The 25,699-nt window shown below is 36.3% G+C and overlaps 1 protein-coding gene across 5 annotated transcripts in view; it reads right to left on the reverse strand.

Moving 5' to 3' along the window:
* Positions 1 to 25,699, reverse strand: part of MCHR2 (melanin concentrating hormone receptor 2) — a 75,888-nt gene that overhangs the window by 28,546 nt on the left and 21,643 nt on the right. For all 5 annotated transcript variants that reach the window (XM_001141159.7, XM_001141240.6, XM_054686169.2 and 2 more), the window contains 2 exons: positions 8,942 to 9,150; positions 734 to 943 (listed from right to left, as the gene is read on the reverse strand). In XM_001141159.7, coding sequence (XP_001141159.1) covers positions 734 to 943; positions 8,942 to 9,123 — 392 coding nt within the window. In that variant the 5' untranslated portion in view covers positions 9,124 to 9,150. The remainder of the gene's footprint in view (positions 1 to 733; positions 944 to 8,941; positions 9,151 to 25,699) is intronic.

Consider the following 25,699-nt stretch of genomic DNA (forward strand, 5'->3'; position numbering starts at 1 on the left):
AACTGGATTCTACCACTTATTGGTTCCATAAGTACTCACCATCACCATCATCTCCTCAAATAACATTAGCTTACATGGATGGTGAAAAGGGCTATGGCACATTTCCAAGACATAGTGGAATACATTTCTAATAATATAAAATAACAGCATTTGTATTAACCAATCACAATAATGTTTGTAAAAGATGATCTCCCTGGCACTGGGAAATTGCTTCATGGTTGTATAATAACATCTATTTACTCCACTGATTCCTTAGAGCTATGAGGCAATAACAAGTGTATGAGACAGTGGACATATCAGAAATAGCCTTGGACAGAGACTAAGGAAACCTACTTTAATTCTTGGTTCTGCCACTAATTCTCTATGTGCTTCTAGCAAATCTCCTCACCTCTCTGGGCCTCAGCTTCTTTACTGTGAAATTGATGGGGGGAATTCATTCTGGTTTCTAATATTTCCTGGTTTTGTGATTTTTTTTTCTTGCACTGAATTGCAAATAAAACTGAGTCGAAAAGAATGATTAGAAAAAAGGAGATTTTTGTGTTTTATGTTTTCCATTAAAAATATTCCTCTGTGAAAGTTGAACAAAATATTCTTAAGTAATCAGTTCTACAATGAAACAAAGGAAGAAAACCTCTGCTGTTATAAACCAAAACTGGTGTTGGAATTGGAATGAGCTTGGGGAAGCACAGGCACCTCTGAATTATATTAAGATATTTCAAAGTCTTTCACTTACCTGTCCACACTCATTACAGTCATGATGGCACTACAGGCAAATTGGTTACAAGTATCCAGGGATGTGATGATGGTGCAGAGAGGTCCCCCAAACACCCACTCTCCCCCTCGGGCCCATTGGTGAATAAGAAAAGGCATTCCAACTATGTGGACCAAATCAGCCACAGCCAGGTTGCAGATATAGATGTCAGGGACTGTTTTTTTCCTGGATCTGAAAGAGATAGAGGAAACTGAGGATTGACATTGAATGTATACAGACTATTCGATATATGCTACCTCATACAAATTTTTAATTGCCATAATGCATTTTAAATGTTAAAGGAAAACCTATACAGATGCATAGAGGAAATGCCTAGTCTTGTGTGTATTTAAGCATTTTGAACTATTTATTTGATAACTTACTGTGGTGGTTTAAAAATATGTCCACAAAATCTTTGATATTCCTTTCAGTAGGTGGAACCTAATTCCCTCTGAGTGCTGACCTTATTAACTTGCTTCTAACAATGAGAATATGGCAGAAGTGACAGTGTGTGACTTTGAAATTAGGTCACAAAGTTTTTGTGGGGCTTTCTCTTTGCTCTTTGTTGGACTGCTCTCCCTGGTGGTAGCCTGCTACCATCTTGTGAGGATACTCAAGCAACACTATGGAGAGGTCCATGTGGAGAGGAATTGGTTAACAACCAGTCAGCACCAGCTTTCCAGGTATGGGAATAAGCTACCTTGGAAGTAGATCCTCCAGCTGCAGCCAAGCCTTCAGATAACTGTAACCCTGGAAGACAGCTTGACAGCAACTTTATGACAGATCATGAGCCAGAACCAACCAGCTAAGCTGCTCCTGAATCCATGACCATTGGAGACACGTGAGACAGTAAATGTTTATTGTTTCAAGCCACTATGTTTGGGGTAAATTTTTATGCAGCAACAAGTTATACCAACTTTAAATACACTCAGGCAAAAGATTTAGTCTTTACTCATTCCCAGTATTTAAAACAGCTGAAGACTGAAAATAAATGATTTCTGTTGTCTAATGCATTTTTTTTTCTTATTGCAGCTTAGGCCATTGTTAAGATTTCAACAATGACTTAGAAATATTACAGTAAAATCTAACAAATAGCAAAGACTATTAATAAAGACCCTGAGATCCAGACAGGGAGAGTCATCTGAAAAGAGGGAGCTGGTAGATGGCACTGAGAATGATCTCATGTCTCCTGTGGGGAGCCGGGGGTGGGAGAAGTGAATTCAATGCTATCTAGAAGTGGCCTTCTCATCAGCAGGTGAAATACATTTCTGAGAGCAGAAATTTAAAATTTAGTTGGTTCCTACTTCAAGGAGCTGGCACATTCAATAATAAGCAGGTATCATCTTTATCTGGGAGATTCTGTTCATTAATTCAAAAAACATTTTATTGAGCACCAATTACATGGCAGGCATAATGTTGTGCTCTAAGGCTGTAAAGCTGAACTATGTATAAACCCTGTCATCAAGGAGCTTATAGTCTAGACATGCATAAATAAATGATCACATTACAATTTGATAAGAGAAAACTAGAGACAAGTACAAGGACAAGAAGCACAAAGAAGGGGCCCCCTCCTCTTTCCTGGGAACTGTCAAGACAGGTTTATTGGCAGATGTGGACAAATAAGAATTTAAAGAGCATGTTAAGAACCAGTCCTAAGATTATGCCACAATTGCTAGTTTTTTCCTATTTCAGGGCTAGTGCTCTGCTGTTTGGAAGCTAGTGTGTGTCTTTATTATTCATTGGTTACAACTTCTATAGCCTGTGAACTTCATTTCTCAGCTGTCAGATTCTCATGTGAAACATCAGACTGGGCGAGGCCATCTCTTCTCCAGGCCTTGGCAGCATCCACTGTGTGGGGAAGTTACTGCCATGGAGTCCTTATTCAGCAACCATACTGTACGCATTGTTGCTGCCACTAAAAAAACAGGTTGGTTCCTTTCCCTCAGGAGCTTGGTGCCTCACACCAGAATGACCAAGAGGGAGAGGAGACATGAAGAAAAGATCATGTAAAACAAAAGACCAGCCAGCTGACTGTCCTTGGTCTCTCATCCCCTGTCCTCTTCAGGTCATTAGACTGGGAAATGGAGAGGGGACAGGGAAGAGGGACAGATATTAGTCAGATAGAAAGAGCTCCAAATTAAAAAAAAATCATAAATCTTAGTCTATAAATAGATGTTATTTGCATGTGAATTGGGATATAAACCATAAGCAGTTGCTTAGGTCTCAATTGCAGCAATTAGATCCATGGCCCTTGCTTTTCTCTAGAGGGGTACCCATCATTTACTGATAATGAATTATGGTAATTCTATTGTGGGAACAGTGCAGGCCATTAACTGGGAATCAAAAAGAATTAAATAAAAGTGTGTCTAGATGATATTCTGTATAGTACAAAGAGAGTTCTGAAGCAACTGATAAATTTATCTGGACATAAGTTACTAGGGCAATATGAATAACACATTATATTTATTATTGTCTTCTTTACTGAAAGCAACAGCATCAAAATTAAAAACAATTAAATAGAAATTGTAAAATTTCTAACTATATAAATTATATCCCTTTTTAGGTCTAATTTATCTTTAGATTTCCTGTTGTCAGACTTCATGAAATTTATATTTCTTACGATGTAAACATTTAATATAAAACACAAAGACTTGTGATAATTTTGGCTAACATGTGCTCCATATGGTTAACATGGTCATATCTAATGCTCATTAATTTGAGGAATGATAAAATAAATTATGGTATTCCACACTACCACACTCAATAGGATGTAGCTGTGGTCATAGTTTGAAAGAATATTTAATCAGATGAGAAAATACTTATACTATTAAGTAAAAGGAAAAAAGAAAGAATACTCATAATGTGTATAGCATGACTCTAAATTTATTTAAACATTTGTTAAAAAATTTGCAGGAACAATATGTCAAGTGATCACAGTGATCATCTATTTGGTAGTAGTATGACTGATTTTTTACTTTATTGTTTGCATTTTCTCACAATTTTTCAAAATTTCTATTAAAACCATGCTTACCTTTTGCCATCAGAAATAACAACATATGATATGAATTAAGTAAAACTAACAAAACATAACACTATGCATGTAGGCTGCTGTGCTTGTCATTCGCCAGCCTGTCCTCAGGCCCCTTTGCCAATTGGCTTCTGATTAGGTTTAGCCAGTCAGAAGCACCAGTGGGAACTGGAGAGTAAGGAGGAGAGGAGAAGCCAGAATGTAGCCTTCACTCCATGGTCCAAGATACCAGTGGGGCTCCAGCTCCCACCAGGCAGCCCAGACTCCTGAGGGCTGAAAAACCTCTTTCTCCCTTTTCCCTCCAGCTTGGGGCAGGGAGAGGAAAGTGGTGTTGGGGTGAGGGATGGGATAGGGTGTAGAAGTGGCTTCCTGCTCTTGTTAATCTCTGGGTTGCCTCACCATCCCATCTGGCATTTAACTCTAGTTGAATTAAATTGCTATCATGAGCCTATGCCAGTGGATTAGTAGTCATTTCCTGAAGCACTGTGCTGAGAAGAATTCTGAGTCCTCACACAGGACAGACCTATACAGGACAGATGCTATACAGGACAGACCTGCGTGATTACAGATGACTGCTAAGGGTGAGAGAGTTTATAGTAGAGTCCTATATTTGCCAACCCTTCCCTAGATACATAGAGTGACAGAGTGGAAAGATAACCTAACTGGGAATTTTATTTTCATTTCTATGCCCTCGCTCATTGTGTCCTTAGGCAAGCGATTCAACTTCCTTAGATTCCCAAGCCAGCTTCTCATATTGGCCAACTGGACCACAGCTCATCTGAACAGATGTTGTTGCATGGTACTCTGGCATCGAAAACATATCTGTGCAGCCAAGGGTATGGGTCAATTCCAACAAGAGTCTGTGTATGGCTGACACTTGGAATGGTAGAGGGCTGGGTCAGAGGGAGCTGTTAGTTATTATTTAATCTGGGTGGGGAAAAAAGAGACCTGTGTTCTAAAATGTTTTCCATCCCTGTCAGCAGCTGGAATTCTACCATTAGACAGTATTCCTCTAGGTTAACACATTGTCCATCTCGTAACCTCTGTTTCACGAATTCATGACTTAGTGTGAATTAGTTGACCTGACAGGGAGATGAGGGCAGGAAGTGACAAAATGGGAACTCTATTTTTGGAGGATAGGGCACCTTTTATAGAGACTTTGCCCAGTTGAAGGGAGTCTGTCAGTAAACAGAAGAAAGATGTGTTCAGAAGGTAGATGTGGGGGTCTGACAAAACAAAGTCGTCCCTTTATTGAAGTACAGGTGATTCCCAGGGCCTGCTGTGCCTGTGGAGACCAGTTGAGTAATGGGGTTGAGTTCATCAATCTGTCTCCTGGGAATGCAAGAGGAAAATATTATAATTGGCTCAATTTTCTGCCTACATTTTCTAAACTGGCTTCCTTTCACCTGCTGTAAATTTAATGTACAACAGACTAGTGATGATCAGGCCTCATTATTTTATAGTCACCCTCCTAATGCACAGTTGCTTCTTGCTTTTAAAAAAAGGCACATAGAACATCTTATTCTTGAAGCTTCATCTTCGTTAAACATATTTATTTTATATACATTTCTAGTCTTCATTTGGCAAAGTCAGAAATTAGTTCATTGCTTGCTTTCCAGCATCATTAATGATTTTATTGACTTTTAGTTCTATTGATGAACAATGGTTTTGATACAATTACTACTGTAAAAGGAAAAGTCATTAAATCTTGTTTAAATGTTATTTATTTCTCCTTATCATTACTGTAGTCTTAATATTTTATTTAATTCACCTGTCTGTTCATAAAGTAACAAATAAAAGATCATGGCAAAGCATGATGAAAACATTAATACAAACTGCCTTAAAATATTTAGAGAGCAATTTACAAAAAAATTGATAAATTCCTAGCCAAATAAATAAATAAATGTAAGTTGCTTTTGAATCACTTTTGAAAGATTAATACATTTTTGGAGAGCCATTTGCAAGGAAAAGTGTTAAAATCTTAGCAAAAAAATTAAAACTGTTGTTTTAATTAAAAGTTGTTCCTGATACTTTTTGAAAGATTAAAATATTTATTTTAAAAGCTCCATTAGCATTTCTTTATCTAATGTATATTCTCGCATTATGTATAAAATGATAATATGAAGAAATGATAGATTTTTCACAATAATGCAAACAAATTGGTCCGTACAATGGCTCAGGTGGTTTTCTCCTCAGTTAAATGACGGTTGACTTTATGTTGAAAATCTGTTTCCATAAGTTACAGCTCAGAATTGAGTTTTAGAAGAGCTCACATTGCCCATGTCTTCCTTTTTTTCAACTTTGTCTCTGTATAAATAGATGGGATTAAGCTGTTATCTATTGGTGTAAATTGAGGGATCCAAGAAATTTCTCTGGCTCCAGACGTCTCTTCAACAGCTTGTCACAAGAGCTGGAATCCCACACTGAAGAGGTTTTGCATATAAAAGTTGCCTGTGAAAATGCAAACATTTCGGAAGGGCTAACACCTAATAAGGACCTGGTTTTTCAATGGTGGTACCAAGGCTTTTGAGTGTAGGACACACCATATGTATCTGTAGAAGAGCAGGGCAGAAATACTGGAGGCCATGAGGGAGAGATGGAAGGAGAACTGGGCAGGTCCAACAGGCAAACGGGAGTGAGCTAGAAACATTCTCAAGTCTGTGGCTATTAACTCTCTACTCAGCACTATTGACTCTTTGAAGCTCCTTTAGAATATTGATTACTTCCATTTTCTTTCCTGGAACTTATCTGAGCCATCTTTTTTCCCCCAGTTGATTGTTTTTAAAGTCTTTCTTGTATTATTTTTCAAATTATTCCATGAATTTAAATCTCATCTTCCCCACTAGTATATGAACTTTTTAGACAGATGCTGCTTTTTTTTTTTTTGGTATTTTCATAAACCCTAGGGCAATGCAGGGCATGCAATAGGTATTTACTAATATATATTGAATTGAATTTCTTCTAGCACTTAAAGAAAACTTTAAAATGCTTGATATTCACAAATAGCTTTACAGGACACAATAAGGAATGCTTGAATTTATTAAGAGTAGAATCCCTATATACTAAATAAATCTTCAGCTGTGACTGGTGTACAAAATACCATTGATCCTCTACTTGTAACTGCAGAGATAGCAAAACTGAAGGTTTGAGAGAGGGCTGGCTGATGAGACGCCACCTGGGGAAGTGACAAGTTACGAGCCTTCTCGGGGTGATAAGCACCATCCGCATGACCATCCTGAGGGCTCCTCTTGCTCTCAATTAAGCCTGTGAGGATTCTTTTATCTTTACAGCAAATCCAACAACTGTCTCTATAATTTTGATGACCTCTTTGTTTTCATTAGTTGTGGAGGAAATAGCCTTGAATTCGGAATAAATCTGAGTTCGATTGCCAGGATCGCTACTTACTAGCTCTGTGATGCTGGACCAGTTATTTACTCATCCGAGCCTCTTTTCTTAAATGGGTATAATAATAGTACTGCTGTGCTTTTTAAGTGTAATATGCTCCACAAAAGTTTGTTGCAGTTATGTGTTAATATGATGCTGAAAACACCTATTAGGTAGTGCAGGTTGGGCATCCCTAACTTGAAAATCCAAAATCTGAAATGCTCCAAAATCTGAAACTTTTTGAGAAATAACATGACCCTACAAGTGGAATGGTCCACACCTGACCTTATGTGATGGGTTGCAGTCAAAACGCTGCTGTATAACACACAGCGTCTCCAAGGGAAAAATGACCCTCCCAGACCCCTTCAGCTGCTTTCATTTCACAGCTGGTCCAGGTGTTCTGGTGATGTTACTGGGCTGCTTAGTTCCCCTGAACACATTATTTTTCACTGTATTAGCGGTATTAATGGTCATATTTTTTACTGCTAAGTATTGTTGTGTGAATAAGTTTAAGAAACTGATTGTTTATTGGTTGGATGTCAATATAGAGTCAGGAATGATGGTGATTCCAAACAACCACAGATGTCCACATGGGTGGCTGAGAGAGTGATGCCTTTACTTTCTGATGGTTTGATTTACAAAAACTTTGTCTCATGCATAAAATTATTCAAAATATTACATAAAATTACTTTCAGGCTATGAGTATAAGGTATAAGCGAGACATAATGAATTTTGTATTTAGACTTGGTCCCTTCTGCAGGATATCTCATTATGCATATACAAACAGCACAAAATAAAAAGAAATCTGAAATCTGAACCACTTCTGGTCCCAAGCATTTTGGATAAGGGATACTAAACCTGCAGTCTAGAATATCTTTTATAACATATGAATATGGATGAACGTTTTGAAAATGGCAATTTTAAGTATAATCAGAAACTAGGATGAAAAAGTTAACATCCTATAGTTATTAAAACTAGCAAAACTTACATGTGAAAATAATCAGGATAGTAAATATACCAAGTAGCTATAGGGCTTGTGTGCACTAATTCTGAATCCATTTTGTCAAGTCCCTAGAAAACAAATAATCAGTTCTTATTCCCCAAGTAAAGTTCTTATTCTGTCTCTCTACTTGAGAGGAGGAAATTACCTGAATTAGGTGGGAGATGTGGTGCCCAGGCAGGAGGTACTCAGGGGCAGATGTCTCTCAGTTTGGTTTATATAGGCTGGTCTACATGAAAGGGAACAGCCCACTACCTATGACTTCCTGCATCTTCTGGTGATAACATAAAGTCTCTCTTTTGCCCAAGTGAGTAAAAGAATCTCTTTCACCTGCCTAAACAGGTCAGCTTTATAGGATAATTCTTATTGCTGGAAAATGAAATGTTGCATTGCAGTTTCAAATCTTACCCGGGCCCTACCCTTAGAGATTCTGAGTTAATGGGTCTGGGGTGAAACTGCATATCAGGAGTTTTTAAAGCTACCCAGATGATTCTAATATGCAGCTAAGACTGAGAGTCATTTCCCTAAAAACTCACTGACCCAGCAGTAAGCATTGGCCTAGGTCTTAGCATGTTGAGATTTGCAACTGAGATGTTACCTAATGCATGAAGAAAATATCTGTAGAATCTTCATTAATTATCTTAATTATCTTAAGCAAATATTTCCAAAATTGCATTTCATTAAGCAAAATGCTACAGGGGAAAGGACTCATTTAGGGAGCTTTGACTGTAGTTTCCTAAAGTATGGAAGGAAAAAAAAAAAAGGAGCCATTCCTTACCTTATTATAGTGAATACAATGAGGATGTTGCCAACCAGCCCTGTTGAACAGATAATCCCAATCATGGAAGGGAGGATGACTGTATCTACCACACTGGCAGTTTGATAAGCAAACTCTTTATTCCAGGATTTGTTTAAAAGTTCGGCAGAGGTGTTCCAACAAGATGCGTGAAATGGATTCATTGTTCGTGGACTTTCCAGGGATTAAAGCTGTGAAGTAATAGGAAGTGATTTATTTAGTGAACATTCCCTCAATATAACTTCCTTTACCTAATTCAAATAATATTTTTTGGAACCTCTTTTTTTAAAACCAAGATTCCATGGAACACAGGATTCCAGGGTGAGTATGATTGGTCCCTGTTCATAGTAATCTCACAGATTACCATAAGAGATAGGTAAACAGCAAGTTACAGAACAACTTGAGAAGCATCATGATAATCTTTGTATCTTACCACATCTTACTGTACTATATGCTTTGAGCATAGGTGATATTTAGCTAGTATATACTGGTCCTGGTTGTTTACAGATCACGTCTATTCTTATTGGCCTGCAGATCTGTTCATATTGGCTAGTATTCTTGTAACACTTATGTTGTTAAATATATCCTCTCTGTCTGCTATAAAATGCATGGGGTCTACTGAACTCGGATTGTTTAGAAATGGAATGGGTAAGACCTCCTGATGTGATTATTGGACTATCTTGAAGCATGTGGGAGAGTTAGCTCAGCAAAGTAGAGTTGTGGGAAGGGAAAAGTGTTGTAGCCAGCGGAGGCACCATGTGCAAAGAAGTATTCAAGGCCAAATGCTCACTGCCAAAAAATAAACAAGTAAATAAAGCAAAATAGAACTGGAAAATTATTTGCTTGATCAAACTTTTGATAAAAGACATTTTAAAAATATCATCTAAGTCTGGTATTTGGAAATGATAAATTGGATTACTCAGATTAATCTTCCCACTGAAAATAAAATATGCTGGACAAAATGTGTGTGTGTGTGTGTGTGTGTGTGTCTTTATATTTATGTGTGTCTGCGTGTGTGTATACAGCAACTTAAAAATACTCAAGGTCTGAAAAATCAGTGGTCATTCCCTGGCTAGGTTTTGAATGAGATCTTGAAAAGTAAGTGGAATACTGAAGCACCAATGCTATCTTGATTTAGAAGGCACTTATGGATGACATAACATTTGAAGTCTGGTTCCATGTCTGGATGAAGTCCAGAGAAAAATCAGGGTCCAGGGCCTACTGAGGCTGGGGAATCTTACAGGAGATACCCTCCTCTGAGCTGGAGCCTCAGGGGCTTCATAATTAAGTGTATTTTATCTAGTCAGATTAAGAAAGTTCCCTCTATTCCCAGTTCAGCAAGCATTTTTTATCATCAGTAGATTTTTAGTTTAATATTAAAGATGCTTTTTCCATCAATTGAGAGAGAGATGTGATTTAAAAAAAAATGTTCTTCATTTTCATTTGGTTCTTTTTCATGTCTGTCATGTTACTTTGATAATTGAATCTCCCCTGAAGAGAACTTTAATCATGAAATGCTGAACATTTCCCTTTCAAAAAATGAAAGAATGTCCACTATCACCACTTTTCTTCAATACTGGACTTTTCTAGTACAATGGGGGAAGAAAAAAATAGGATGTATGAGACTTGGAGAGTAAGAAAGTCTCAGAGTTGTTATGTAACTATAAGAGAATTTAGTAAGTTTGCTGGATATAAAAGCAAGCAAAAATTTAATTATATTTCCATATATTTTCTACAAACCATTAGAAAAAGAAAGTTTAAAAGAGTTAACATTTAATTGTTAAAAATATATATACCTAATGCTAAACTCAGCAAAAATTTGTAAGAACTCTACTGGAAAAATTATAACATTTAACTGATGTTAAAGAAAATTTGTAAATGGAGAAAAATACCAAGTTAATGAATTTGAAGACTCATTAATCTATAGATGTCAATTTTCCCCAGACTGACTTATAGATTCAATGCAATTCCAATAAAATTCCAAGTTTTATTCTGTGAAAGATGATAACATACTACTTCTGAAATTTAAACATAAAAGGCTAAGAATACTAAATAAACTCTTGAAAAAAGAGAATCAGATAGAAGGACTTAATTTATTTGATACTAAGACAAATTATAAAGATACAGTAATCTACACAGTGTGATATTTGAATAGGGATAGACAAATAGGTCAAGGAAACATTAAAGAGAGCCCCCAAACAGACCCATACATATATATTACACTTGATATATGAAAAGATGTCACTTTAGAGAAGTGAGGAAAGAATGGACTCTTCCATAAATGGTGCTGGGACAATTGCCTGTCTAAATGGAAAAAAAACCCAATCTCACCTATATAAATATATATTATACATACACATATACATGAATTCATATATGCTTACATACATTTATATGCACATTGATTTGAAATCTATACGTACATAAAAATAAACTCCATGTGACTTAAAAACAAATGTCAAAGGCTTTTAGAAGTGAATGTAGAGTATCTTTAGGTCCTTGGAGTAAAAAATTCCATAAACAAGACACAGATGTTTAATAAAAACCAGAAAAATTTGATTACAATGAAAAAAAAATCTGTTCATTAAAAGACACCATTAAGATGGTAAAATAGGAAATCTCAGACCCTCTTTCTCCCATGGCAACACTGATTCAACAGCCATACATGGAACAATTCCCTTTGTGAGAAATCCAGAAACCAGTTAAGAAACTTGCATCCAAGGCAAATGGGAAGCCAGCTACATCAAAGCCAATAGAAGAACCTGTGGCACCCTCTTGCCATAGTCTCTCTGGCACAGTGCCATATGATCGGGGGAAACTTCCAGCTTCTGGCTTCTCCCTGGGGAGAGAGAGAAAACTGGAGCACATGTCCATTGTTCTAACTTTCAAGGGGCTTCCTTGGGGACAGGTTTTTGTCTCATCTATCTCAGTGTACTGCCAGGAAATGGCATATTCTGGATACCTGGGGGCTCCTTAGAACAAAAGAGCTGGGCAGTGTGCTGCTGCTCCAGAGGACCTGTGGTATAGCTGACAGAGGTCAATGCTGCTTGGCAGTATCTTCCTTAGGAGGAGTGAAGATTGGAGCATATATGCAGTGTTCTGGCTTTTGGGGGGTTTCCAGAGGGACTGGTTTCTCTATAGCCCAAACTGGGGCACTGATGAGACCTCATGTACTCTGGATGCCTGGAAGGCCACTGGGAACAAAAAGAGTCAGATGGCATGCTGCTATTTTGGAGAACCTGTGGTACGAAAGATAGATACCAATGGAAAAAGAAATTATGTGTTCCAGGAAAAAAGAAATTGGTAAATCTCTCTAAGTAGGAACCTAGACACACACGTCCAGAGGAGACATGTCCACAGAAAATGTTTGAGATGTCCCCTGTATCTGTAGCTATGCTGCTTGGTGAAGATGTTTCCCTGTCTGGAGCCAGTCTACAAAGACTGGGAGAGGTAGCTATATTGTTAAAATGTGTAGATACCAATGCAAAGTTAGAAGGAACACACAGAAGCGGAGAAAAATTGCCCAATCAAATGAGCCAAGTAAATTTTCAGAAATTGATACTAAAGAAACAGTTAGATACTAATTACCTGACAAATAATTCAAAATAACCACCATAAAGGTGATTGATAAACTCATTAAAACAATACAGGAACAAAATGAGAGTTTCAGCAAAGGGATAGAAAATATAAAAAACAACCAAACAGATTTTGGAGCTGAGAAATGCAACAATTGAAATGAAAAATTCACTATAAAGTTTCAACAGCAGACTTGATCAAGCAAGAGAGAGAATCAGAAAATTTGAAGACAACTCATTTGAAATATAAACTAGGCAGAGGAGTAAAAAGAAACAATAATAATAATAATAATAATAATAATAATAATAATAATAGGTAAAAAAAAAAAAGCCTTAAAGACTATTGGACACCACTGAAAGGATCCATATACATGTTATGGGCGTCTCAGAAAAAGAAGAGAAAGAAAGGGACAGAAAGCTTATTTAAAGAAATAATGGCTGAAATCTTCCTAAATCTGGGAAGGGAAATGAACATCCAGATTCCCAGCCTACCTCAAATAGCCTACATCAAAAGAAGTCCACAAAGACAACAGAAAATTTTGAAAGCAGCAAGAGAAAAATTATTCAAGGGACTTCCAATACATCTGTTAGTGGATTTCTTAGCAGAAACCTTGCAAGCCAGGAGAGAGTGGGATGATATAGTCAATGTGCTGAAAGAAAAAAAACTGTCAACCAAGAATACTATGTCCAGCAAAAATATTCTTTGAAAATTAAAGAGAGATAAAGACTTTATCAGATAACAAAAGCTCTTCAAGGAGAACTACAAACCACTGCTCAACGAAATAAAAGAGGACACAAACAAATGGAAGAACATTCCATGCTCATTGATAGGAAGAATCAATATGGTGAAAATGGCCATACTGCCCAAGGTAATTTATAGATTCAATGCCATCCCCATCAAGCTACCAATGACTTTCTTCACAGAATTGGAAAAAACTACTTCAAAGTTCATACGGAACCAAAAAGGAGCCCACATAGCCAAGACAATCCTAGGCAAAAGGAACAAAGCCAGAGGCATCATGCTACCTGACTTCAAACTATACTACAAGGCTACAGTAACCAAAACAGCATGGTACTGGTACCAAAACAGATATAGACAAATGGAACGGAACAGAGGCCTCAGAAATAATGCCACACATCTACAACCATCTGATCTATGACAAATCTGACAAAAACAAGCAAGGGGGAAAGGATTTCCCATTTAATAAATGGTGTTGGGAAAACTGGCTAGCCATATGCAGAAAACTGAAACTGGACCCCTTCCTTACACCTTATACAAAAATTAACTCAAGATGGATTAAAGACATAAACATAAGACCTAAAACCATAAAAACCCTAGAAGAAAACCTAGGCAATACCATTCAGGACATAGACATGGGCAAAGACTTCATGACTAAAATGCCAAAAGCAATGGCAACAAAAGCCAAGATTGACAAATGGGATTTAATTAAACTAAAGAGCTTCTGCACAGCAAAAGAAACTGTCATGAGAGTGAACAGGTAACCTATAGAATGGAAGAAAAATTTTGCAATCTACCCATCTGCCAAAAGGCTAATATCCAGAATCCACTTAAACAAATTTACAAGAAAAAAACAACAACCCCATCAAAAAGTGGGCAAAGGATATGAACAGACACTTCTCAAAAGAAGAAAAAAAAAGCGTTTTAGGAACACTTTTTTTTTTTTAGAATGTTTTAGGAATGCTTTTACACTGTTGGTGGGAGTGTAAATTGGTTCAACCATTGTGGAAGACAGTGTAGCGATTCCTTAAGGATCTAGAACTAGAAATACCATTTGACCCAGCGATCCCATTACTGGTTATACACCCAAAGGTTTATAAATCATTCTACTATAAAGACACATGCACATGTATGTTTACTGAGGCACTGTTCACGGTAGCAAAGACTTGGAACCAACCCAAATGTCCATCAAGGATAGACTGGATTAAGAAATGTGGCACATATACACCATGGAATACTATGCAGTTATAAAAAAGGATAAGTTCATGTCCTTTGCGGGGACATGGATGAAGCTGGAAACCATTATTCTCAGCAAACTATCACAAGGATAGAAAACCAAACACTGCATGTTCTCACTGATAGGTGAGAGTTGAACAACGAGAACACATAGACACAGGGCGGGGGACATCACACACCAGGGCCTGTTGCGGGATGGGAGGCTGGGGGAGGGATAGCATTAGGATAAATACTTAATGTAAATGTCAAGTTGATGGGTGCAGCAAACCAACATGGCACATGTATACCTATGTAACAAACCTGCACATTGTGCACATGTACGCTAGGACTTAATGTATAATAATAATAAAAAAGAATATGAAAATCATGTCAAGTATCTTTTCCAACCACAATGGAATGAAATCCATGACAGCCAAACTAGCACGAATTTATTTTTTCCTTCTTCACAATTTCACAGATAGACTTTTTCTCATGGTATATCACATCAAACTCAGCATATGATTTTTAAAATTTCTTTATTAAGTAAAAATCTTTTTACCTTTTCACTTAAAGCACTTTATAGCTTTGCTTTGGCATATCCAAATTGCCAGCATTACTAGTCTTGTGCTTTGGGTCTGTTATTAAGTAAAATAAGGGTTACTTGAACACAAGCACTGCTACACCGTGACAGTCAGTCTGATAACTGAGACAGCTACTAAGTGACTAGCAGGCAGGTAGCATATGCAGCGAGGATATGGTAGATAAATGGACTAATCATGTCTTGAGAGAAATGAAGTTACATAGCATGAGATTTCACCATGTTCCAGTAATGGTGCACAATTTAAAACTTATGAATTGTTTATTTTGGAAATTTATATTTACTAGTTTCTAACTGTGGTTGTCCACAGGTAACTAAAATCTTGAAAAGTGAAACCACAGATAAGGAAGGACTAGCGTATGGTCAACTGATCTTCAACAAGGGTGCCAAAGTATACAATTGAGGAGAGGATAGACTTTTCAACAAATGATGTCGAAAAATCTGGATATCTATATGCAAAGGAATGAAATTGGACCCTTATCTTGCACTACACACAAAAATTAACTCAAAATAGGTTAAAGAGTTAAATGTATGACCAGAAATGTAAAACTCCTCGAAGAAAACATAGGGGAAATCTTCATGATATTGGTTTTGACAATGATTTCTTGGATATGATATCAAAAACACAGGTAACAAAAGCAAAAATAGACAATGAGTCTACACTGAACTAAAAAGCTTCTGAACAGCAAAGGAAACAACAGAGTCTAAATACAGCCTACAGACTGGAAGAAAAATTTGCAAACCACAATTCTGATAAATGGTTAATACCCAAAATATAGAAGGAACTCCTATAACTTAATATTGATAGCAAGTAAGCAAATAACTCGATTTAAAAAAAGGGCAAGTAACCTGAACAGACATTTATCCAAAGACATCATAGAAATGGCCAACAGATATATGAAAAGATGCTCAATGTCACTAATCGGGGAAATGCAAATCAAAACCACAGTGAGATATCACCTCATCCCTGTTAGTATGGCCATTACTAGCAAACAATAAAAACATACAAATGACAATTTTAAAAAAAGTGACAAAACAAAAAACCCAGAAAATAAGTATTGTGGATGTGGAAAAGTTGGAACTCTTGTGTACTATTGGTAGGAATGTAAAATAGTGTAGCCACTACGGAAAACAGTGTGGAGGTTCCTCAAGCCAACAGGTAGAAACCATCTTAATGAACACTGATAGATGAATGTATAAAAAAAGTTTACACATACAATGGAATATTATTCCACCATAAAATTAAGGGAATTCTGTCATATGCCACAATATGAATGAAACTTGAGGGCATGATACTAAGTGAAATAAGTCAGTCACAGAAGGAAAGATACTATATGATTTCATTTGCATGAAGTACCTAAATTAATCAAACTTATTGAAGCCAAAAGTAGAATGGTGATTGCCAGGGGCTGGAGGATGAGGAAACGGAGAATTGTTGAATGAATATAAAGTTTCAATCATGCAAGGTGAAAACAGTTTAGGTATTTGCTGTAAAATGTTGTGTTTATAGTTCATAATACTGTACTGTTCATTTATCAATTTGTTTGGGGGTGGATATCATGTTATATGTTTTCTTTTTAATCATAATAAGAAATGCATGTAGAGGACAAAAATGAATGTTTGAGAAATGATGCAGAGTTTACTGGTTCATGTTCTAGGTGTAATATTCCATTCAATGTCCTATTGGTAAACTATGTTTGCAAAAAATAAAAAATAACGGGAATTAAAAATAATGACACAAGAAAGCCAAAAGTCAAGTCTCAGAGTGAAGATATTTCTAAGACATATAAATAATAAAAGGCTCTTGTTCAAAATATATAAACTAGCTATACAAACCTATAAAAAAAGATAGAGAAGCCTACAGAAAAATGGCAAGTGACTTCAATACGCATTTACAAAACAGGCATCCAGCTGGTGAATAAACATATTTAAAAGGCATTTAATTTCACTGAAGATAAGGAAAAGGCTAATTAAAAGCCCAATTGGATACCTTTGCTTAACTATCAGATTGGTGAAAAGTTTCATGTCTAACAGTTCTAAGTGTTGGAGCCACAGAAACTCCCACCACTGGTGGCAGCATAAATGGATATATCACTCTGGAAAACAAGGAGGCATTATTAAAGTTAAATAGATACATATTGCTGTATGACCCTGAATCTTCCCCTTAGGTAGGATATACCTAAAGATACACATGTTTATATGTACCAGGATATGTGCTCCAGTGTTCACAGAAATATTCATTTAAAATGCCTTAAACTGAATGTATTAGTCTGTTATCACAGTGCTATGAAGAAATGCCCAGGACTGGGTAATTTATAAAGGAAAGAGGTTTAGTTGACTCACAATTCTGCATTGCTGGGGAAGCCTCAGGAAACTTACAATCATGGCAGAAGGCAAAGGAGAAGCAGGCACCTTCTTCACAGGGTGGCAGGATGGAGTGAGCACAAGCAGGAGAAATGCCACATGCTAATAAAACCATCAGACCTCATGAGACTCACTCAGTGTCATGAGAACAGCATGGGGGAAACTGCCCCCATGATCCAATTACTTCCACCCTTGTTCTGGCCCTTGACACATGGGGATTACGGAGATTACAATTCAAGATGAGATTTTGGGTGGGATACAGCCAAACCATATAACTGAAATTAACCAAATGTCCATTTACAATGGAATGGATAAATAGATTGTGATATATTCACACAATGAAATACTATATAGCACTGGATGGGAACAGACTCTAGGTACACACGATAACATGGATGGATCTAAAATCATAAGGAAGGGCAAAGAGCAGAAATTCATATGTATGATTCCATTTTTATAGAATTAAAAAACAAGGCAAAACGAATCTATATTACTAGGGCTACATATAATGATGGTAAAAATATAAAGAAAAGCAAAGAAGTGATAACTGCAAATGTCAGATTGTTGGCCACCTCTGAAGAGAGTAAGTTGTGACTCGTTAAGTGATTCAGAAGGACCCTGATGAGCCAACAATGTTCTGGCTTTCTTGTCCTTGGTAGCCAGTGTTTTACGTATGGTTCTGCAGGTTATAATAACAGTAAAAGTATTGTTAAAAAACCAGTCTAACATCTGACCATATGGTTTCAAGGCAATAATCTAACTCTCTGTTCTCTTCTTTATTAATGCTTATCTTAGTCTTAATTTTCTGCCACTGCTCTCTTTTACTTTCCAATTTGATTATTTCAAATTTGAAAAATCAGCTAATATGATGTTAACTTTGATTGTGGTTCTGTTATACGAAAATTTAATGCCAAAGTGTTTACAAAAATGTAGCAAAAGAGCTATTTTCAGGCAACACAGATAAATATGACTGACTGGCTGAACCCATTGAGGAAATTCGTATGGAGAAACATATTCAGTTAGTTACCTCATGTTGTTTTAAAAATCACTGATGTGGCTCTTAAAAAGTCAAAATGATTAATTTATTTTAATTTTCATTTCATTGTTTAGACAATGAAATACTAGTGTTTAAGAGAGATTTAGGATACACGAAAATCTAGTGTTTTGTAATTACAAAATGTAAAATAACCACAGAAAGTTAACTTTTATGACACTTGTTTTTTAAGCACTTCTATAAGTTTAAAAAAGAAAATATGGATCATATATGCAAATGAATAGGTTTGGGAGGCATATGCATTTTTTAAAATGATGATTTCAGTTTAAGCCATAAGCAAACTTTTTCCAATGAATTATGTATAGCAATTTTTATGATCTCACAAATCATTTATGAATTTCAATATCTCTTCTCCAAATATAATCTACAGGAAGATAGCTCGCCACATGTGTTTCCAAGACTAATGGCTTCACGTCATAAGATTTGGGAGTATAATCAATTTGGCTACGTATTAATTTCTTTTAATGCTTAATCAAAAAGAATTGCAGTCAGAAAGCTTACTTGTTACTGACAACTCCCAGGCTAATGAAATCTCAGCCCAAAGCTTTGTAGCCCCACTCTTCCACCTCTCTATACAACTTGCTTTATTTATTTTCCAGCTCTCAAGTCCTTTGAGGAAGATGGGAGCTTCAAAGAGTAGAAAAGAAAGAAATATATTAAATAATACTGTGTGTGGAAAGGACTTTGAAAGTAAACTGTAACCTTTTTATCCTTAAATACCTGAAAAAGTAAGAGCTCTTTTATCTTAGCTGTCACTGTTTTTCTTCAGTGTCAATTAAAACTTCATGTTTACTATCTCCTGTAAATGTTGGAATTTGAAGTAAAGGCAAATTGGTGTATCAATGGAAATTCATCATAAATATAATTTTGTGAATCCTTGTCATATTTGTAAGAAAGTTGTTGCTTTATTGACTTAATATAATTTCAAATTGGGAAACTCACCAAATCAAATAATAAATCCATGTCAAGAAAAATAATCTACTTGTCTTTCTTCTTGTTTTGTGAACTGTGGCAGGTAGCAGCCTGCCTTCCCTCCAGGTGTATGGCTGCTAAATTTGAAGAGTGAATGCCCAACAATATTTGGTACGTCACCGGTTCAGCAAGTACCATATTCTTATCTTTGTGTTTTTAATAGACTGTTTCATTAGTTAAATATACGGAAACAAAATATTAATTCACTGATGGTTGTTAAATATTAGCTGTTGAAAAAGTTTAAGCAGTAGTATTTAAATTATGTTCATAATTTTAATTATTGTTAATATTTAATCAAAGGGTTATTTTAAAGGATCTTTTGTATAAAGAATCTCTCAATTCTTCAGTATGATTTCATTATATCTAGGGGCCATTTTCATCCAGGAAAACTCCCCCTAATTTTATAATGAAAGCCAATGCTAAATAAGATTAACTGCATAAAAACTCCTTTGCAAAAGCCCCCTTGCACTATCTCTCCATCTGTGCTCATGTGGTACCTTTGGGTTGAACCCATCCATCCTGAATATTAAAGAAAAAAGTACTTTTTTTTGATACTTTTCAAAGTATAAACTTTTTTCTCATTCCTTAAATTGCAAGTTTTGACACTTACTTGAAATATGACCCCAGAAAACAGGTCTTAAACAGTTAAGTCTTTTGGTAGCAAGATTGTTTTTCTTAAAAAAAAAACAAATTTATGCTTGTGAGGTTGGTGTTGAAAGAAGACTGACAGTGTCAGTTTAATGTATTCTGATTCACATCATTCATCTATGTACACTGACATCTTCATACATACACAATTTATTCATGATGACTAGGACAAGCAAAAGGAGAAATGCATTTAAAGAACATTAGGCTTTTTAAAGCAAAAAGACAGTGTTAAGAAGTCTGAAAAGTGATAATAAAAAATATATGGCAAAGAGGAACATGATGCAGAGATTAAATCAAAAGACCTAACAGATGATGAGCTTACTTACATTGTAGTGATAATTTCATAGTTTTGATTATTTTTTAACATAAACCCTAAAATAATTATCTTCAACTTGTTTCAGTAAACAGTCATGATGATGAGATTAAGTGAACTGGTAAGCCAGCTTTTGGCTGCTTGTTTTGTTACTATTTTCAAGTTAAATATCAGGGAAAAAAATCATCTGGGGAAAAAACCTACTGCTAACGGAAAACCACTGAAGACAGTTCAATAGCCACAATGTGCAAAATAGAACAATTATATTTACCTGTCAACAATCCCCCCTCCATACACACCTATGGATCCAAGTTTTATACATTTTATCTCCAAGTTATGTCCCAACTAACTGGAGGATCTCATTTTTCACCTGATCCACCCATCTCCTTACATTCTATTCAACCTCTATTTGTGAAATCTCTATTTCAGTGATCTCCAGGCATACTCTATCTTATGTCATTCACTCACTTAACACACATTATAGTGTCTATAGCAAAGAATTTGGTTTAGTAATCTCTCTTAGTCTCAGGTTCCCCATTGGTAAAACAGTAATAATAATAGTACCTATCTCATACTGAGGTTGTGATGATTAATGTGATAATCGAAAAAAAGTATTGAGAATAATGTATTCTAGTAAGTATTCAATTAATATCAGTTATTACTATAATCATCATGATCATCATTATGCACTAGATTTAGTTTACTGGGGGTATGGAACCCTGGGATGGAGAGGAGGTGGTGGTAAGGACTGTAGGAATGAGTTGTGAACCAAGACAGGGCTGAGGTTAAGGCTCTCAGTTGTTAGTCCTTAATCTACAGGGAATGGGTTTTGAAACACAGCACCAGCTTTTAGTTCAAAACACTTCAGACAGTGAAGAGAACCAGAGGAAAGTGGATCACTCCCATGATCCCATCTCTATATATTGATATTGTTTAGACAACAGCTAGAATGACTGGATTTAGATATGGGGAAACTAGGCTTGGTCTCCTCTCATAGCTAGACAGCAAGCTAGGGGTCATTCTACCTCTCACTTCTCAGTTGCCCACATATCTCTAAGTGACATGGAGAAGCTAGACAGAAAAGACTAATGGAGTTTTTCCTAATGAGGAATACACCATGAGTTGGTGATCATGATGTAAAATTACAGTCATATTGGCTGGGATTTTTTTTTTTTACTATCAACCAAAAGGATTTAATCAACATTTATAAAATACTCTACCCAACAACAGCAGACTTAACATTCCTTTCAAGTGTTTATGGAACAAATGTCAAGATAGACCATATCCTTGTTATAAAACAAAGCTCAATAAATTTCAAAGAATTGAAATTATATAGTGTTTTTTTTTACCATAACAAAATCAAACTAGAAATCAATAACAGCAAAATGTTCTCCAAACATTTGTAAACTAAACAACACACTTCCTCATAATCTATGGGCCAGATAAATCTGAAGGGAAATTTAAAAATATATTGGACTGAATCAAAATAAAAATATAGCATATAAAATTTTATGACACAGCTAAAGCAGGGCTATAAGGGAAATTTATAGCATAGGTTAAACTTAAGTGCATTTATTATAAATGATGAAAAGTCTCAAATCAATAATCTAAGACAATAAATGTAATTTACCCTTATATCTCTTTACTGTCTCCTTTTTATAATTGTCTTAAATGTTTCCTCTAAATACATTTAGAATCACATCAGATAATGTAATTTTTCAGCCATCTAACGTAATTTAGAAAACTCAAGGGCCAGGCGTGGTGGCTCATGCCTGTAATCCCAGCACTTTGGGAGGCTGAGGCGGGAGGATCATGATGTTAGGACTTCAAGACCAGCCTGGCCAACATGGTGAAACCCTCTCTCTACTAAAAATACAAAAATTAGTCGGACATGGTGGCAGGTGCCTGTAATCCCAGCTAGTCAGGAGGCTGAGGCAGCAGAATTGCTTGAACTCAGGAGGTGGAGGTTGCAGTGAGCCAAGATCATGCCATTGCACTCCAGCCTGGGTGAGAAGAGCAAGACTCCATCTCAAAAAAAAAAAAAAAAAAAAAAAGAAAGAAAGAAAAAGAAAAGAAAACTCAAGAGAAGGAAGCCTGTTGTATTTAGGCATATTTTTGAGTAAAGCATTTTTTCTTTTTTTTCTTTTTTTTAATTTTAATATTATTATACTTTAAGTTTTAGGGTACATATGCACAACGTGCAGGTTTGTTACATATGTATACATGTGCCATGTTGGTGTGCTGCACCCATTAACTCGTCATTTAGCATTAGGTATATCTCCTATCCCTCCCCCCTCCCCCCACCCCACAATAGTCCCCAGAGTGTGATGTTCCCCTTCCTGTGTCCATGTGTTCTCATTGTTCAATTCCCACCTATGAGTGAGAACATGCGGTGTTTGGTTTTTTGTCCTTGTGATAGTTTGCTGAGAATGATGGTTTCCAGTTTCATCCATGTCCCTACAAAGGACATGAACTCTTCATTTTTTATGGCTGCATAGTATTCCATGGTGTGTATGTGCCACATTTTCTTAATCCAGTCTATCATTGTTGGACATTTGGGTTGGTTCCAAGTCTTTGCTACTGTGAATAGTGCCGCAATAAACATACGTGTGCATGTGTCTTTATAGCAGCATGATTTATAATCCTTTGGGTATATACCCAGTAATGGGATGGCTGGGTCAAATAGTATTTCTAGTTCTAGATCCCTGAGGAATCGCCACACTGACTTCCACAATGGTTGAACTAGTTTACAGTCCCACCAACAGTGTAAAAGTGTTCCTATTTCTCCACATCCTCTCCAGCACCTGTTGTTTCCTGACTTTTTAATGATCGCCATTCAAACTGGTGTGAGATGGTATCTCACTGTGGTTTTGATTTGCATTTCTCTGATGGCCAGTGATGGTGAGCATTTTTTCATGTGTTTTTTGGCTGCATAAATATCTTCTTTTGAGAAGTGTCTGTTCATATCCTTTGCCCACTTTTTGATGGGGTTGTTTGTTTTTTTCTTGTAAATTTGTTTTGAGTTCATTGTAGATTCTGGATATTAGCCCTTTGTCATATGAGTAGGGTGCGAAAATTTTCTTCCATTTTGTAGGTTGCCTGTTCACTCTGATGGTAGTTTCTTTTGCTGTGCAGAAGCTCTTTAGTTTAATTAGATCCCATTTGTCAATTTTGGCTTTTGTTGCCTTTGTTTTTGGTGTTTTAGACATGAAGTCCTTGCCCATGCCTATGTCCTGAATGGTATTGCCTAGGTTTTCTTCTAGGGTTTTTATGGTTTTAGGTCTAACATGTAAGTCTTTGATCCATCTTGAATTAATTTTTGTATAAAGTGTAAGGAAAGGATCCAGTTTCAGCTTTCTACATATGGCTAGCCAGTTTTCCCAGCACCATTTATTAAATAGGGATTCCTTTCCCCATTGCTTGTTTTTCTCAGGTTTGTCAAAAATCAGATGGTTGTAGATATGCGGCATTATTTCTGAGGGCTCTGTTCTGTTCCATTGATCTATATCTCTGTTTGGTACCAGTACCATGCTGTTTTGGTTACTGTAGCCTTGTAATATAGTTTGAAGTCAGGTAGCATGATGCCTCTGGCTTTGTTCTTTTGGCTTAGGATTGACTTGGTGATGCGGGCTCTTTTTTGGTTCCATATGAAATTTAAAGTAGTTTTTTCCAATTCTGTGAAGAAAGTCATTGGTAGCTTGATGGGGATGGCATTGAATCTGTAAATTATCTTGGGCAGTATGGCCATTTTCATAATATTGATTCTTCCTACCCATGAGCATGGAATGTTCTTCCATTTCTTTGCATCCTCTTTTATTTCATTGAGCAGTGGTTTGTAGTTCTCCTTGAAGAGGTCCTTCACATCCCTTGTAAGTTGGATTCCTAGGTATTTTATTCTCTTTGAAGCAATTGTGAATGGGAGTTCACTCATGATTTGGCTCTCTGTTTGTCTCTTATTGGTGTATAAGAATGCTTGTGATTTTTGTACATTGATTTTGTATCCTGAGATTTTGCTGAAGTTGCTTATCAGCTTAAGGAGATTTTGGGCTGAGACATTGGGGTTTTCTAGATAGACAATCATGACATCTGCAAACAGGGACAATTTGACTTCCTCTTTTCCTAATTGAATACACTTTATTTCCTTCTCCTGCCTCATTGCCCTGGCCAGAACTTCCAACACTATGTTGAATAGAAGTGGTGAGAGAGGGCATCCCTGTCTTGTGCCAGTTTTCAAAGGGAATGCTTCCAGTTTTTGCCCATTCAACATGATATTTGCTGTGGGTTTGTCATAGATAGTTCTTATGATTTTGAGATACGTCCCATCAATACCTAATTTATTGAGAGTTTTTAGCATGAAGTGTTGTTGAATTTTGTCAAAGGCCTTTTCTGCATCTATTGAGATAATCATGTGGTTTTTGTCTTTGGTTCTGTTTATATGCTGGATTACATTTATTGATTTATGTATGTTGAACCAGCCTTGCATCCCAGGGATGAAGCCCACTTGATCATGGTGGATAAGCTTTTTGATGCGCTGCTGGATTCGGTTTGCCAATATTTTATTGAGGATTTTTGCATCAATGTTCATCAAGGATATTGGTCTAAAATTCTCTTTTTTTGTTGTATCTCTGCCAGGCTTTGGTATCAGGATGATGCTGGCCTCATAAAATGAATTAGGAAGGATTCCCTCTTTTTCTATTGATTGGAATAGTTTCAGAAGGAATGGTACCAGCTCCTCCTTGTACCTCTGGTAGAATTCGGCTGTGAATCCATCTGGTTCTGGACTCTTTTTGGTTGGTAAGCTATTGATTATTGCCACAATTTCAGAGCCTGTTATTGGTCTATTCTGAGATTCAACTTCTTCCTGGTTTAGTCTTGGGAGGGTGTATGTGTCGAGGAATTTATCCATTTCTTCTAGATTTTCTAGTTTATTTGCATAGAGGTGTTGGTAGTATTCTCTGATGGTAGTTTGTAGTTCTGTGGGATCAGTGATGATATCCCCTTTATCATTTTTTATTGCGTCTATTTGATTCTTCTCTCTTTTCTTCTTTATTAGTCTTGCTAGCGGTCTATCAATTTTGTTGATCCTTTCAAAAAACCAGCTCCTGGATTCATTAATTTTTTGAAGGGTTTTTTGTGTCTCTATTTCCTTCAGTTCTGCTCTGATTTTAGTTATTTCTTGCCTTCTGCTAGCTTTTGAATGTGTTTGCTCTTGCTTTTCTAGTTCTTTTAATTGTGATGTTAGGGTGTCAATTTTGGATCTTT

Source organism: Pan troglodytes, chromosome 5 (assembly GCF_028858775.2).
Source record: "Pan troglodytes isolate AG18354 chromosome 5, NHGRI_mPanTro3-v2.0_pri, whole genome shotgun sequence".
In the NCBI taxonomy this organism is placed as follows: Eukaryota; Metazoa; Chordata; class Mammalia; order Primates; family Hominidae; genus Pan; species Pan troglodytes.